Below are 12,062 nucleotides of genomic sequence, written 5' to 3' on the forward strand. Positions count from 1 at the left end.
GGGGGGGGGGGGGGATCGACGAGTCGCAAGTATCGCGGGAATTAACGGGGGCGTAAACTTCAAGCTCGCAATTTTGAGGCAACGAATAATTTTATGGAAGGACACCTCTCCGCTTTTCAGCGCGATATACGTGAGAATTTCTCGCGGGGAGGGAAAACCGATACGTTCGCTCGAATCCCTTTAAGGACCGTCGGAAATTCATCGGCTTCATTTCCCGGAGAAGCGTCCTTCACGTTCGTTATTTCGTTGATCCAATTTCGCTTTACGACGCGGAGAAACGAGTTGGTTACTGCAGGGATCGCAGTATTTTACCGTGCTGATCGATACAAAAAGTTGATGCTGATACGCGCGCTAGATTCGAGTTGCGTGCGCCGATCTCGCAAATGATAGGTAAGAGAGAGAGAGAGAGAGAGAGAGACGCGTGTGCCGCCGCGCGTTTGTGGAAACCCGCATGAAACGGAGGCGCCACACCGTCTGAGCGTAGCGTTCGATAAAACTACGTTATGTTACGTGCGAACGCCGTGTGCGACCCATTATTTTTTTCCTCCCTCCGGCCCCTCGCGCTCTCTTTTTCTCTCTTTCTCTCTCTCTCTCTCGCTTTCATGCCAGATGTTTAAACCGTCACACATTGCGAAGGTCATTAACGAAACTGTGTCACAATACCGCGGCAGCTCCAGTTTGTACAACGAAGCCGGGAAAGCGCATCGCGTGATTCTCGAAAGGGGGTTTCGATATATCACAGAAGGGGGGAATTTCTCCTTACATCATCAACAGAACTCAGATAAGCTTATTTGCGAGCGAGGATCACGGTATGAGAGCAGTGCCGACGGCACGGAGGAATCGGAGGGGGAATTACAGTTACGACAGGATTGTATATTTACATCTTCTCCGGGACAGAAAGTTTTACGGGATTCCCGGGGAAAATGTGAACTCCGATATTAGAGAAGATATATATGTCTCATAAAAGTTTACGACACAGGGGCACAGCCAGTCCTAACGGCCCCCCCCCCCCCAGAAGAGTCTGCCGGAAATTATTTTCAGGTCTGATATCCACGAGATATCGTAAATACGAGCGTACTGCGAATAATATCGCTCGTGTGTCGCTGCACCCCGTCTCTCGTGTCACAATCGTAGGCACGGAGGGGTAACGAGGAGAAAAGGGAAAAGAAATAGGGCCAAGAGAAAAAGAAGGGGAGGAAAAAGAAGAAGGCTACGCAGTATCGTCGATTATTTTAATCGAGCGCGTGGAACGGACGGTTGTCGACCCAGTTCCGCCTAGTTGCGCCTAAAGTCTCTCAGGAACTTTGCATAGGCCGTCATCCGCGACGCGTATACGTATAATCCCACATTCATATCGGGTGAACGCAGCCGGAGAATTACCATTCCGCTTCGTGCTCCCAGTGTACTTCGCTTTAGCCTACTTTAGCCCCGGCGATTTACTCGCTTCGCGCGACGATTTTCCGAGGGAAACCGACTGGCGAGACGCGCTTTCCGCGCGACCCCCGCCTTGCTCGCTCGCTCGTCGGGACGAAACGTTTTCGGGAGAGAACTGAGCCGCGAACTGTCGGACGACGCAATTCGGCTGATCGAGACGAAAATTCCGAGCCTGATTACTTCAATGAGAGACACATTCGATCGCGTTTGATCGGATAATCCGATCGAAAAGTAGCAAACGTCCGATCAAGTATAATGCCCGATCATTTTGTCATTTCATCCGATCGAGCGTGCCTTTATTCGATTAATATCACAACGGGATGTGCAAAGGCCGGCTAATTTACCGTTCGGCTTTCATTTCGGTAACTGTCTCGGCAACGTTATCGAATATTTCAACGGACAAAGATATATCACCATCCGATCCCATCGCCGTGATTCGAGCGGATCGATCGATTCGTCCGATGGGGAATTTTTCCCATCCGTTGAGACGAGAGAGCGATTTCGCGTTTTCGGCGGCCGACAGCCGCCATCTCTGGAGATCAGCCCGCATCATCCTCCCCCGAGGCGCGTCTTCGATGTGACGTCTACTGCGGTAACGCGTGCGGCGCCGTTTCGCCGACGCGCAGCCGCAAGCGGCGAGCCGATCAATGCCCGCGTTCCCCACGCTTCCGCCGGCGCATACTGCACGCGGGCAGAACATGCGCGGGGGTGGACTCGTCCTGCGGTGAAAAGAAGAGAGAGATCCCTCGCGTGGAATTCCGACCGTGGAGGCCGACGCGAATCAGTCCGCGACCCGCCGAGAATTTCACGTCGAGGGTCGCGACGCGTGTTGTACGCTGCGGGGCGAGTTTTGGAAACGTCGCGCTTGGTGTTCGGAAGCTCCACCACCATCCGGTCGCAGTCACCCTCCCTTCGGCGGGCAGCACGGTGAGACTCTCGTCGAGCGACAGTTTCGGCTTACGTAACAGCTGGGGACTTTCACTCGATCGCACCGAGAGAACGTTTGCGGAGAGCCTCGTGACGCGGAGAATCGATAGAATAGGAAGTGCGCGATCGGTGTGCCCGCGATGAGCAACAAGCGCAGCTAGGCGAGGCGACCGATCGAAGCCATCGAGCGAGCGCAAGCTGGCAGGATGCCAAGGCCGGTGCCGGTGGAGAACCTGGTGATACCGCCGCAGGACGGGCGGATCTGCGGCACGATCTGCATCTGCCAGATGACGGCGGTGCTGTCATCGGTGGCGCTGGTCTACCTGACGGTAGCGATCTACATGCCGAGCACCCGGGCCTTCAAGTCGGGCATCAGCGAGGTGCCGGTGATGTGCACGACCATCCGCGCGGTGAACGCCGACAATTGCGAGTGGGGCAGCTGCGGCGAGTGGTGCCTGTCGAAGACCTCCGGGCCCTGCGTGCAGATCCACGTGAACCTACGGAGAAACGGCTCGACGATCCTGCTGGCGAACTGCACAAACACGACGAACAAGACGTGCTACGGCATCGACCAGGAGAACGCGAAGAAGTCGAAGTGCATAGCGGACGAGTGCCGCAACCTGACCGGTACCTTCAACTGCTCCGCTGGCATCTGCATCAACATCACCGACGCGTTCGAGTGCATGTTCCACGACACGGATCCGCCGCTCAAGTGCTCCGGCAGGCGCGGCAAGATCACCTGCATCGACATCGACGGGCTGTTCAACTGCAACCGCGGCACTTGCGAGCGCATCCGAACGCCCTACAACTGCGACCGCAGGTGCGTCGACATCCCGACCAGGAACAAGAACATGATCCTGCTGAGCGGCGACAAGGTCTACCTCAGCCAGTGCGAGCGGGCGATAGACGTGGTGAGCAACAAGGAGATCTGGCACGAGGATCGCGGCGACATCATGATGGCCTCCTGCTACGGCATCTTCAACTCCACCCTGGGCGTGGAGGCGGTGGACTGTATCAACGGCTCCGTCCTCGAGAAGGACCTGCTGACCGACCTGACGAATTTCACCTATCTCTCCTACCTGAATATATTCGCCACGAAGCCGCTGGACGCCGACAGTTTGGTCGCGCCGCCGGAGCAGAGTCTGATAATAGCGAACGAGAGCCGGCTGTTGATCAATCTCGAGGGATGCGTCAACACCCTGCGGGACGAGTGCAAGGAGTTCCTTCACGAATACGGCAAGGACGGGTCCGATCACAACGCGCGCGCCAGGTTTCCGTGTTTCTACGCCGAGAACAACAAGGACGTCGTCGTGTCACGCTTCGACCTCGAAACCACGTACAAGGAGTTCCTGATCGCGCTGCTGCTGCCGAGCATCTTGTTCGTCGTCAGCTGTCTCACTCTGATCTTCTGTCAGAGGACCGTCGTCGTCGGGGACGACGCTAAAATGAGGTTCAAGGGCAAGCCCGGTACGCTGGTCTCGATAGAGAAGAGCGCGTCGGGCAACTTAGGGGATGCTGGCGGAGGAGACTCCGTTATGGCGCTCTGAGATCCGTCACGTAAGAGATGCTTCATGTTGGAACGGGAAATGGCTGTGCTTTCCGAGCCTCCGTCGAGTCAGAGGGCTCTCGGGCTTTTGGATAATTATATCGCCGTTTATTGGCTGCGCTTTCATTCACGTTTCACTCCCGACTCTTTATATCTCGCAGACTGAGGCATCAATTTCTCGCAACCCCGATATCTCGTCGATATAATTATTTAAAACCGGACCTCCTTTCTTTCTCTCATTCTCTCGGCATCAAAGTTCCAAAGTACAACTATTTCGCGATGGTCGCAGTACACACAATGGTTACTATTTATATTATTCAATGACTTCTTTCTTAGTCTGTAAATGTCTCGATTTATAGATTTCTAAGTCACGACGTAAATCGGACTGGAATAACATATGAAAGTCTTGTAATTTTAATAAAACACATTGAATTTAATAAAACGTTTAATAAAATAATTGAAGATAGAAAGTATGTTGAATTACTTCGTCCAATGTTACACTGTTGTCAAGATTTCTCGTTGGTCTTCCAATTACAAAAGAGAGAAACGAAATAACGAGCTTTAAGTATGCGTGTAGAATAATTCGAAATAACAGATATATATTTTTAATATGTGCACCAACACACACACACACACACACACACACACACACATAAAAGTACAAGAATTGAAATAATTTTTCAACGTTAACTCGAAATACATTCGATAGCAAGCGAATGTCAGCGATTTCGTGAAATGCACGGACATTCTGGAAACTAAAAGTTTTATATGATATTAACAGGAATTCGTAAGCACGCATATAGATTCTGCGAAGTGAGATTTTGTCTGCGAGTGAGCTAAAAAGTGTCATTAAACAAAATCGCATGTGTTATTTGCAAATAACGTTAATCTTTCTAGGAACACCAATGTGCCGAAGACGTAATCCTATTTATCGCCTTTATACGCTACGTAGTATTAGTTTTTTTTATTTTTTATTTTTATCATTAGATAGATTGCGTATTTGATCGACGTCACTGAGGGGTCAGTTGAAGTCATCAAGTCAGGTTTCAAAACATATTCCAAGTACAAGCGATCTGTACAAATATTCACTGAATTAACAGAATATATATGCATATATATACAAGGTGAATACTTTAAAAGATATTTCATATTTCGAAAAGTATTAACTTTTCGATTATCTATATATATATATATACAGGTGAACTAAAAATCTGGATATAGTCGAATATCTCGTAAACGATGCAATTTTGAAAAAAAGTGTTTTAGATAAAAGTTGTAGGGTTCAATTTCTTAAATGGAAACTCTGACTTTTTATTGCACATTCTTGTAGCTTATCTCGAGAGTTTTTCAAAATTTATAATAAAATATTTTTACATTAAGTACTTTTCGAATTATAAGGCTTGAAAGCTGCAGTACCGCCAGTATTGTCCCACCAGCCCACTCAAATTTTTGTGTTAATTTAACACGAGGTAGATATGTTAAGAAATGTTACAAATATTATGTCAGAAATTAACACGAAATTAAATACGTTAATTAACATTGAAATATAAAATGTATTATTTTAATATTTACACACGTTGAATATCGATACAACATAAAACGTTGAAATAACATAAACACATTATGTTAAATTAACACACGAGTATGTTAAAAATTTAACAAAGAAATTTGAGCAAGGGTTGATTTTAAGTAGAAAATATTTTTTACTGTGCATTTTAAATATTATTAGACATATATATATATATATATATATATATGTAAAAGGCACATACGTATGTGTATCTTACTTTAGCTATTCTGCAATCTTTCCCCGAGACGTCAGCGTGAACGCGATTCCTGGCTAAAGAATCATAATTATTCTTAACAATGTCGCAATACACAATTGCTTTGGTGTTGTGTGTTGACAGGCATTCCCCTCCTGGAGGAGAGTCCGGCTCGTCAGTCGATATTCTCCCTGCGCGGGCATTACTAAGGTGCGAGGAGGAGGGGAACGCGTGATTAAAATTCTCATCTTGCAATTTAACGAGGCAAAACTGAAACGAATACGAGCAACACATACACACTCTTGCAAAAGTATCGAGAAAGCTAAAGCAAAAAGAGGGGGCGAGCGATTAGACAGCTCGGGGTACACACCGAGGTCAAGAAGAATTTATCTACTCGCACTGCCTGCACCAAAATACTCTCCGGAGCGTACACACGCATGTTTGTGTGGCACACGAGAGGGAAACGATGTCACGGTATCATACGTAACGATTCAGCACGGTTCTCTCGTCGAAGAGGAGACACTGCCGCTCGCGAGAGCGGAGATTTTACGGAAATTCGCCGTCTATCACGCAACGTGACATTCGTAGCTTTTAAGAAGTTCCCCTTTTTCTGATTGATTTGCCGTGACCAATAGCTAGGAGTTTATAATAGTCAGAAAGTGCGCCTTGCCGATGGATGATTGACCGGAGATGAGCTCTCGATAAGTTGCCTACGTAACATCGCGACCACACTCATCGTAAGCGCCGTGTGAGTACAAACAGTCGACGGCCTATTCGAGCTACTCGAAGACCTCCCTCAAGAATAACCTAACGTTCGAAAGCTTGCAGTTCTTCGAGTTAACGTAGCCCTCTATCCGAACGATCCGTTCTGTACGAGTCTGATTCTCGTTTCTCGGAATAATCGTTACTATCGATCGTCCCACTTCGTCATATCACGTCTGGTCCAGTCACGAAGATTCTCCAGTCAGATCGATTCCCCGACAAATCAGTCGTCCTCTTCAAGATCGCAGATCGCTTGGCCGAGATCATTGTTTCGCCGGGCAGAATTCCCCTTCCACTTCCGCTGCAGCCATCACAGACGAGAAAGGATCGAGTGAAGTGACACACAACAGTGGGACGCGTCCTGGGATTAGAGGATTAGATCGGTCGCGAGGACATCGCGGCCGCCGGTATCTTCCGAGAACTTCTGTCGCCAGCAGGACCCTCGTGGTCCACCAACGGCCGCAACTATTGATTCTGACGAGTCGACGGTAATAATGGGGGTGCAGGTGGAGGAGTCGAAAATCGGCGCCATGATAGAGAAGGCGAAGTTCTACACCTCCCTCTGCCTCGGCACCACGGCGATCCTCGCGGTCTTCGGTTTCCTCTTCCTGATCCCATTCGTCGTCGAGCCGGCGATATCCACGATATTGGCGGACTTCTCGCCGCACGCGGTCGCCTGCGTCACGACGGATCACGTTTACGCGGAGGGCCTGAAGAACTGCTCGTGGGCGAGTTGCAGGGAAGGTGAGCTCCATAATCCTCGACACGCCTTTCCCGTCACGCTGCGCCTCCGTATTGTATCAATGCGATCGTTATCGTGTCGTAGGTTGCACCAGTGCGGCGCTTCGTTGCCATCAGATCAGAGTCAACTATACCAAACTGCCGTTCGAGGAGGCGAAGTCGTTGGGCTCGGTGCCATGGGACGTCACCGACACCAAGTTCTTCGTAAACACGGAGGGATGCGGCTACCCGCCGACCGTCAACTGTTCCGCATTCGCGAAGCAGTACAAGAACACGGGGAACATATTTCCCTGTTACTACAGCAGGACATATCCGGAGACGGTTGTCGCGAGGTACGATCTCGACTGAGGCGAGACCTGAATCGCCTCGCAATCGCGTCGTTCTTTACATAGAAACAAACATATCAACCCTTTGTACTCGAGGGCCCCGGAGCGGAGCCATTTAAAATTTCTCTTCAAACTCGAGGGCTCCGCTATGAAGACAATGCAAATAACTTTCAGTTCGTAACATAAAGACAAATCGTAAAAACTATTGTGTATAGGATATTCCGCTCTTGCTATTTGCATTTGAGTTTGAAGAGTTTGAAGACAAATTTTAAATGGCTCCGCTCCGGAGTGCAAAGGGTTAATATCAATTTTTATAAATTGAGAACAATTTAATTTGCAAAAAGAACGACTTCAAGCTGATATAATTCTTAGTTTGAAGATATCGTTCCTTTCGTCCAATATGTTTTCCTCTCAATTCCTGAAAATTATTCTTGAATAACAAAATATGATATTTTAAGGGAGCTGTATAGAATTTTTCATGCATAAGAGAGAGAGAGAGAGAGAGAGAGAGCAGGTTTTATCTTCATATAAGATTATAAGATATCTTTCTTAATATACAAGAGAATATGAGTATTGAATTGATACTAGTTTTTCCCGTTTATAAATACTAATTCACGGATCGCACGACTTGCTTGTGCACGCGTCTAAGTCACTTTCGCGTCATCTGTCTTATCGATTGGAATCCTGAATTCGTCGAGAAATTCGGATTTTCGCGAATATCGCATTGTGATTAGCGTGCTCCGTTGTCCTTTGTCCGCAGATACTCGTGGGATCAGAACCTCAGGCACTTGGTGTTGGCTTTGATCGTGCCCATAGTATTGTTCGCCGTGACAGTCGGCGTACTGTGCTACTGGTATTGTCCGCCGATAGGCAAGACCTGCGGCGGTCCGGGTCGCAATCTCATCGACAAGTATGCTAGAAAGGAAGAGTAAGTGTATGTATGCAGTGGCCCAAGCGCGGCTAGCAGATCCATTGTGTATTCACACGGAATTACTTTGAAGTCGTTCCCTCGACAACCCCTGTTACAAATTAACACGTTCCGTCGGCGATCGGATGCTACGTATTAACAGGAAAAAAAGAAAGAACGGGCACGTATTGGAAGTGCAAATTGATGTTATCGCCCTCGATTTCGCTCCCTTCGCTTCAAATTGTGCGAATCTCGCCAAGTCGAGTCCACCACTCGGACGTGCCTTTAAGCCGCACATTACGCAATTTTCCTTTGGTTTTTCTTTTCAGCACACTTAGGAGTTTTTTCTGTTTATTTTCCTAGGACTCTCTGTTGTCAAAGTAATTCCTCCGTACATCACGCCACCTCTGCGTCCCTTTCTCTTTCCGTGATTCCGTGGCTTTCCGTTCTTGCAGCATCTTGGCAGAGGACGAGTTCGAGGAGGACGAAGAGGAATACTGACTGCTACCGAGGGCACACCCCCCTGCGCGGGAGTGATGCCAGGGAAAAGATCTCCGAATGGCTCCAGCGTGCTTTGCCTTATAAATTTAATAAGCGATCGAGCATTAGCGCTAAGGGAAATCCGCCGCGAGCGGAGTAAACGAGGTGTCTTTGTATTGCCGCTTCTTACCGGGTTCGTTCACTTGGGATTATGCTTGACGCGCGCTCTCTCTCCGACTTCTTTTTGTCTTCTGAATCTGCTCTAAAACGTGCTTTCAATAAATGGAACGTGCGCCTAGGTTTCACGCCACTGACATGAAAAAGAAAAAAAGAAACATTTCTCTTTTCTCATTATCTCTCTTTCTCTATCTATCTATCTTGGTATCTCTTTTTCTCGACATTCCATTGCACTGACATTAACCATACGCACTCAATCGAAATAAAGATGAGGTCGGATCTCAAATGAAGTGAGGAATGAGCGACGGGTCGGGTCGGGAGAATCGCTCGCGCGAGATTTTGCAAAGAGCACACGAAAATTAAATTTACGACGTTAAGTAGGCCGTGAATGATGAGAGCTCGGACTTTTCAATTATCTATCAGTATTTCATGGGAGTTCACGAGGGGTGTGGTTCGAAACACGCGACGACGGGTGAGATCAAGACACGACGATAACGATGGCGACCTCCGCGTGTATGTGTTTCGGACTGAACCGTGATAAAGGCGCGCCTTCCTACCACGTGATAATTTAAGCTGGACGATAGTTTTTAAACGGCACAGATTAGATTTTACAGAGCAGCATCAGGTTTAGACTAGTTACACGGCCGCGAATTTACGAGTTAAGTTACGTAAGCTGCCCCTTCGACGGTCAACGTCGAGACGCGAAATGTCGACGGAAGCAGCGCGAGCTTCCGCGTGAGTCTTGCAGTTCGACGCGCGGCGCAACCCCGTCGGCCCGTCGAGCTCCAAACTCAAAGAAATGGATTCCAATGCGGACTCGTGTCGGACTAACCATGTTACTCGCTGCACTCACTAGCAAACGCGTTTGGCAAAATTCTCGTTTGGAGATTTCACCTCCCCCCCTTTCTCTCCCAAGCCTTCGATTCGAATTACTAATATCGGCGTCTTCTCGTTATTGCCACTTTTTTGAATAGATCAAACCGTGACCATCTGGGTGTGATTTTAGTCCCTTGAAATTGGATAGATATTTCGTCACAAAAGTCACAGGGTGTGAGGTACATTTTTGCGTGATATTTGTTCCCTCTTCTCTCACAAACGCGTGAGTGATAGTTCTAACGGGAATTTGCAAAACTTCACTTCGGTGAAGGTGTTCTCGTAGGAAGATGGAAGAAGTGAAGCGAATGTGACGTGGTTCGCTTTCGAAATCCGCTTCCGCACCAAAAAACGTAGGTTAAGGGTAGGCAGTAAGTTAAGCCTGTGAATATTACCGATCGTAATTCTATCGAAATCGATATATAAGAGTTGTTACGAATTTTTTACGCAGACGCGAGTCACGTCGTGGAGAGAGAGATTCTAATTACACAAAGTATATATATATATATATATATATATATACATAAATTAATGAATATAAATTTATGAATACTTATAATATGTACTATTTATTAATACATAAATAATGCACGTGAACGCTGGCACGCATTGTGCGCATAGTTTATAGCCATAGGTTTTAACGATATGTTTAAGTTGGTTCTTTACGAGGACGCGCGAACTGCGTTCCGTAAGCTACGAAACGACGTCATCCTGCAACTCGCAACTGCAACTCGCATACGCTCGCAAATCGCTCAGCAATAATATCCATTCCGTCAGATATTCCGGCGTTTGTCAGAGTCAAAACTGTGAAACTGTCAGGAGAAAAGAAAGTTAACGTCCACTTCGCTTAGTTCGGTTTTTCATTTGCAGGTTAACTCGTCCCGGCAAAAACACGAAGTAACAGTTAAATAAATGTTAGTTGTAATTTCCTACTTAATAATATAACTGTTGCTTAACGCGTGCGTTATACAACAGTTACATTATTGAGCAGGAAATTACAACTAACATTTATATAACTGTTACTTTGTGTTTGTCGGGGTGATTTGGGCTTAACCTGATGGTAACATAAAAATTATGTTTTTCCATTCATAAATAGAAAAATGCAATTTTTATGTCGTTATCGATTTAAGTTTGAACCGTAAGTCAACTAGAAGATGAAAAACCGGGTCTTAGAGTCATTTTTAACCGTCCGTGTTTTGATTTGTCGTTATTCTCGGATCGGTCCGGACCCAATCCGACTGTTGAACGGAAGTGATTTCTCAGTAACGTTTGTTTCGAAGCGTATGGAAACCATGTCGTAATCCTCCTAACATCTAGTATGGTTGTGAATCCTTACTCGGCCTTACTCTAGGCGTCCTTAAACGTCGGAAGCGCTGCCACGAAGTGGCGAACTCCCGACGGGACCCTGTGTTTTGGCATTCATTCCCCACTCGAAGCTTGCTAGTTCTAATTTGCGTTGAAGTACGACCGCGACGAGTCGCGATCGTCGAACAAATCGCAGATGTCCATCGATTTCATCTCTCCAACCTCGCGTTATCCCGTCGAAATCGATTCGTCGCCGTTCGCATCGGACAAACCGGATTTCGAACGGTGGAGAGCGTTAGATCCGGTTTGATCACAATGCGGGCAGAAACGCGATGTTAGAAAGGAAGATAAGAAGGAGAAAATCAAAATTAGATATCACGTAATTACGAATGAACGTTAATCGATACTCGCACGGAGAAAACAAGTTTCGCTGGAACGGCAAATTGTTTGTTAATATAGCGACGGGAAAAAGTTTTGTCACACGGAAGAAATAATTTTGCTGTCCAATATATCCAGTTAATTAGCGACAAGCGATGGATATATTCTTAAAGAGTCTTTCCGCTGTCCGAGCAAAATTTCACCATTGAAATAAGCTTTTCCTGCCGTCACTGTATCGGCAAGCAATTTGCCGTTCCAGTAAAATCCCTTCAAAGCGTTTCCTCCGTGCGCGACGCCGCTTCGCCGGTCGTCGGATTACAAATCGAGGGACTCCTGCTGCGCCCCCCTTCTCATGCACCTTTTTCGCGAGAATTTTTGCTCAAAACGCTCACAATCGACGAAATCGACGGCGCCAATCAAACGCCCGCGCGCGCGCGTGTATG

The 12,062-nt window shown here is 47.3% G+C and overlaps 3 protein-coding genes across 4 annotated transcripts in view; 2 read left to right on the forward strand and 1 right to left on the reverse strand.

Annotated features, from left to right (window-relative positions):
* The window catches only part of LOC106751867 (UPF0769 protein C21orf59 homolog), a 67,211-nt gene that overhangs the window by 29,014 nt on the left and 26,135 nt on the right, over positions 1 to 12,062 (reverse strand). The window lies entirely within an intron of this gene.
* LOC106751869 lies at positions 2,137 to 5,900 on the forward strand. The gene is made up of 2 exons (XM_014633094.1): positions 2,137 to 3,918; positions 5,815 to 5,900. Exon 1 carries the CDS (start codon positions 2,568 to 2,570, stop codon positions 3,906 to 3,908), a length of 1,341 nt encoding a protein of 446 aa, XP_014488580.1. The 5' UTR covers positions 2,137 to 2,567; the 3' UTR covers positions 3,909 to 3,918; positions 5,815 to 5,900.
* LOC106751871 (protein tipE) lies at positions 6,898 to 10,439 on the forward strand. Of its 2 annotated transcripts, none has more exons than XM_014633095.1 (4): positions 6,898 to 7,176; positions 7,259 to 7,505; positions 8,260 to 8,427; positions 8,770 to 10,439. In XM_014633095.1, exons 1-4 carry the CDS (start codon positions 6,927 to 6,929, stop codon positions 9,044 to 9,046), a joined length of 942 nt encoding a protein of 313 aa, XP_014488581.1. In that variant the 5' UTR covers positions 6,898 to 6,926; the 3' UTR covers positions 9,047 to 10,439. The 2 variants fall into 2 exon arrangements, with proteins under 2 accessions (XP_014488581.1, XP_014488582.1); XM_014633096.1 differs by having other exon boundaries at positions 8,862 to 9,008.

The sequence above is a fragment of the Dinoponera quadriceps genome, unplaced genomic scaffold (assembly GCF_001313825.1).
Source record: "Dinoponera quadriceps isolate SergipeBrazil2010 unplaced genomic scaffold, ASM131382v1 scaffold316, whole genome shotgun sequence".
NCBI lineage: Eukaryota > Metazoa > Arthropoda > Insecta > Hymenoptera > Formicidae > Dinoponera > Dinoponera quadriceps.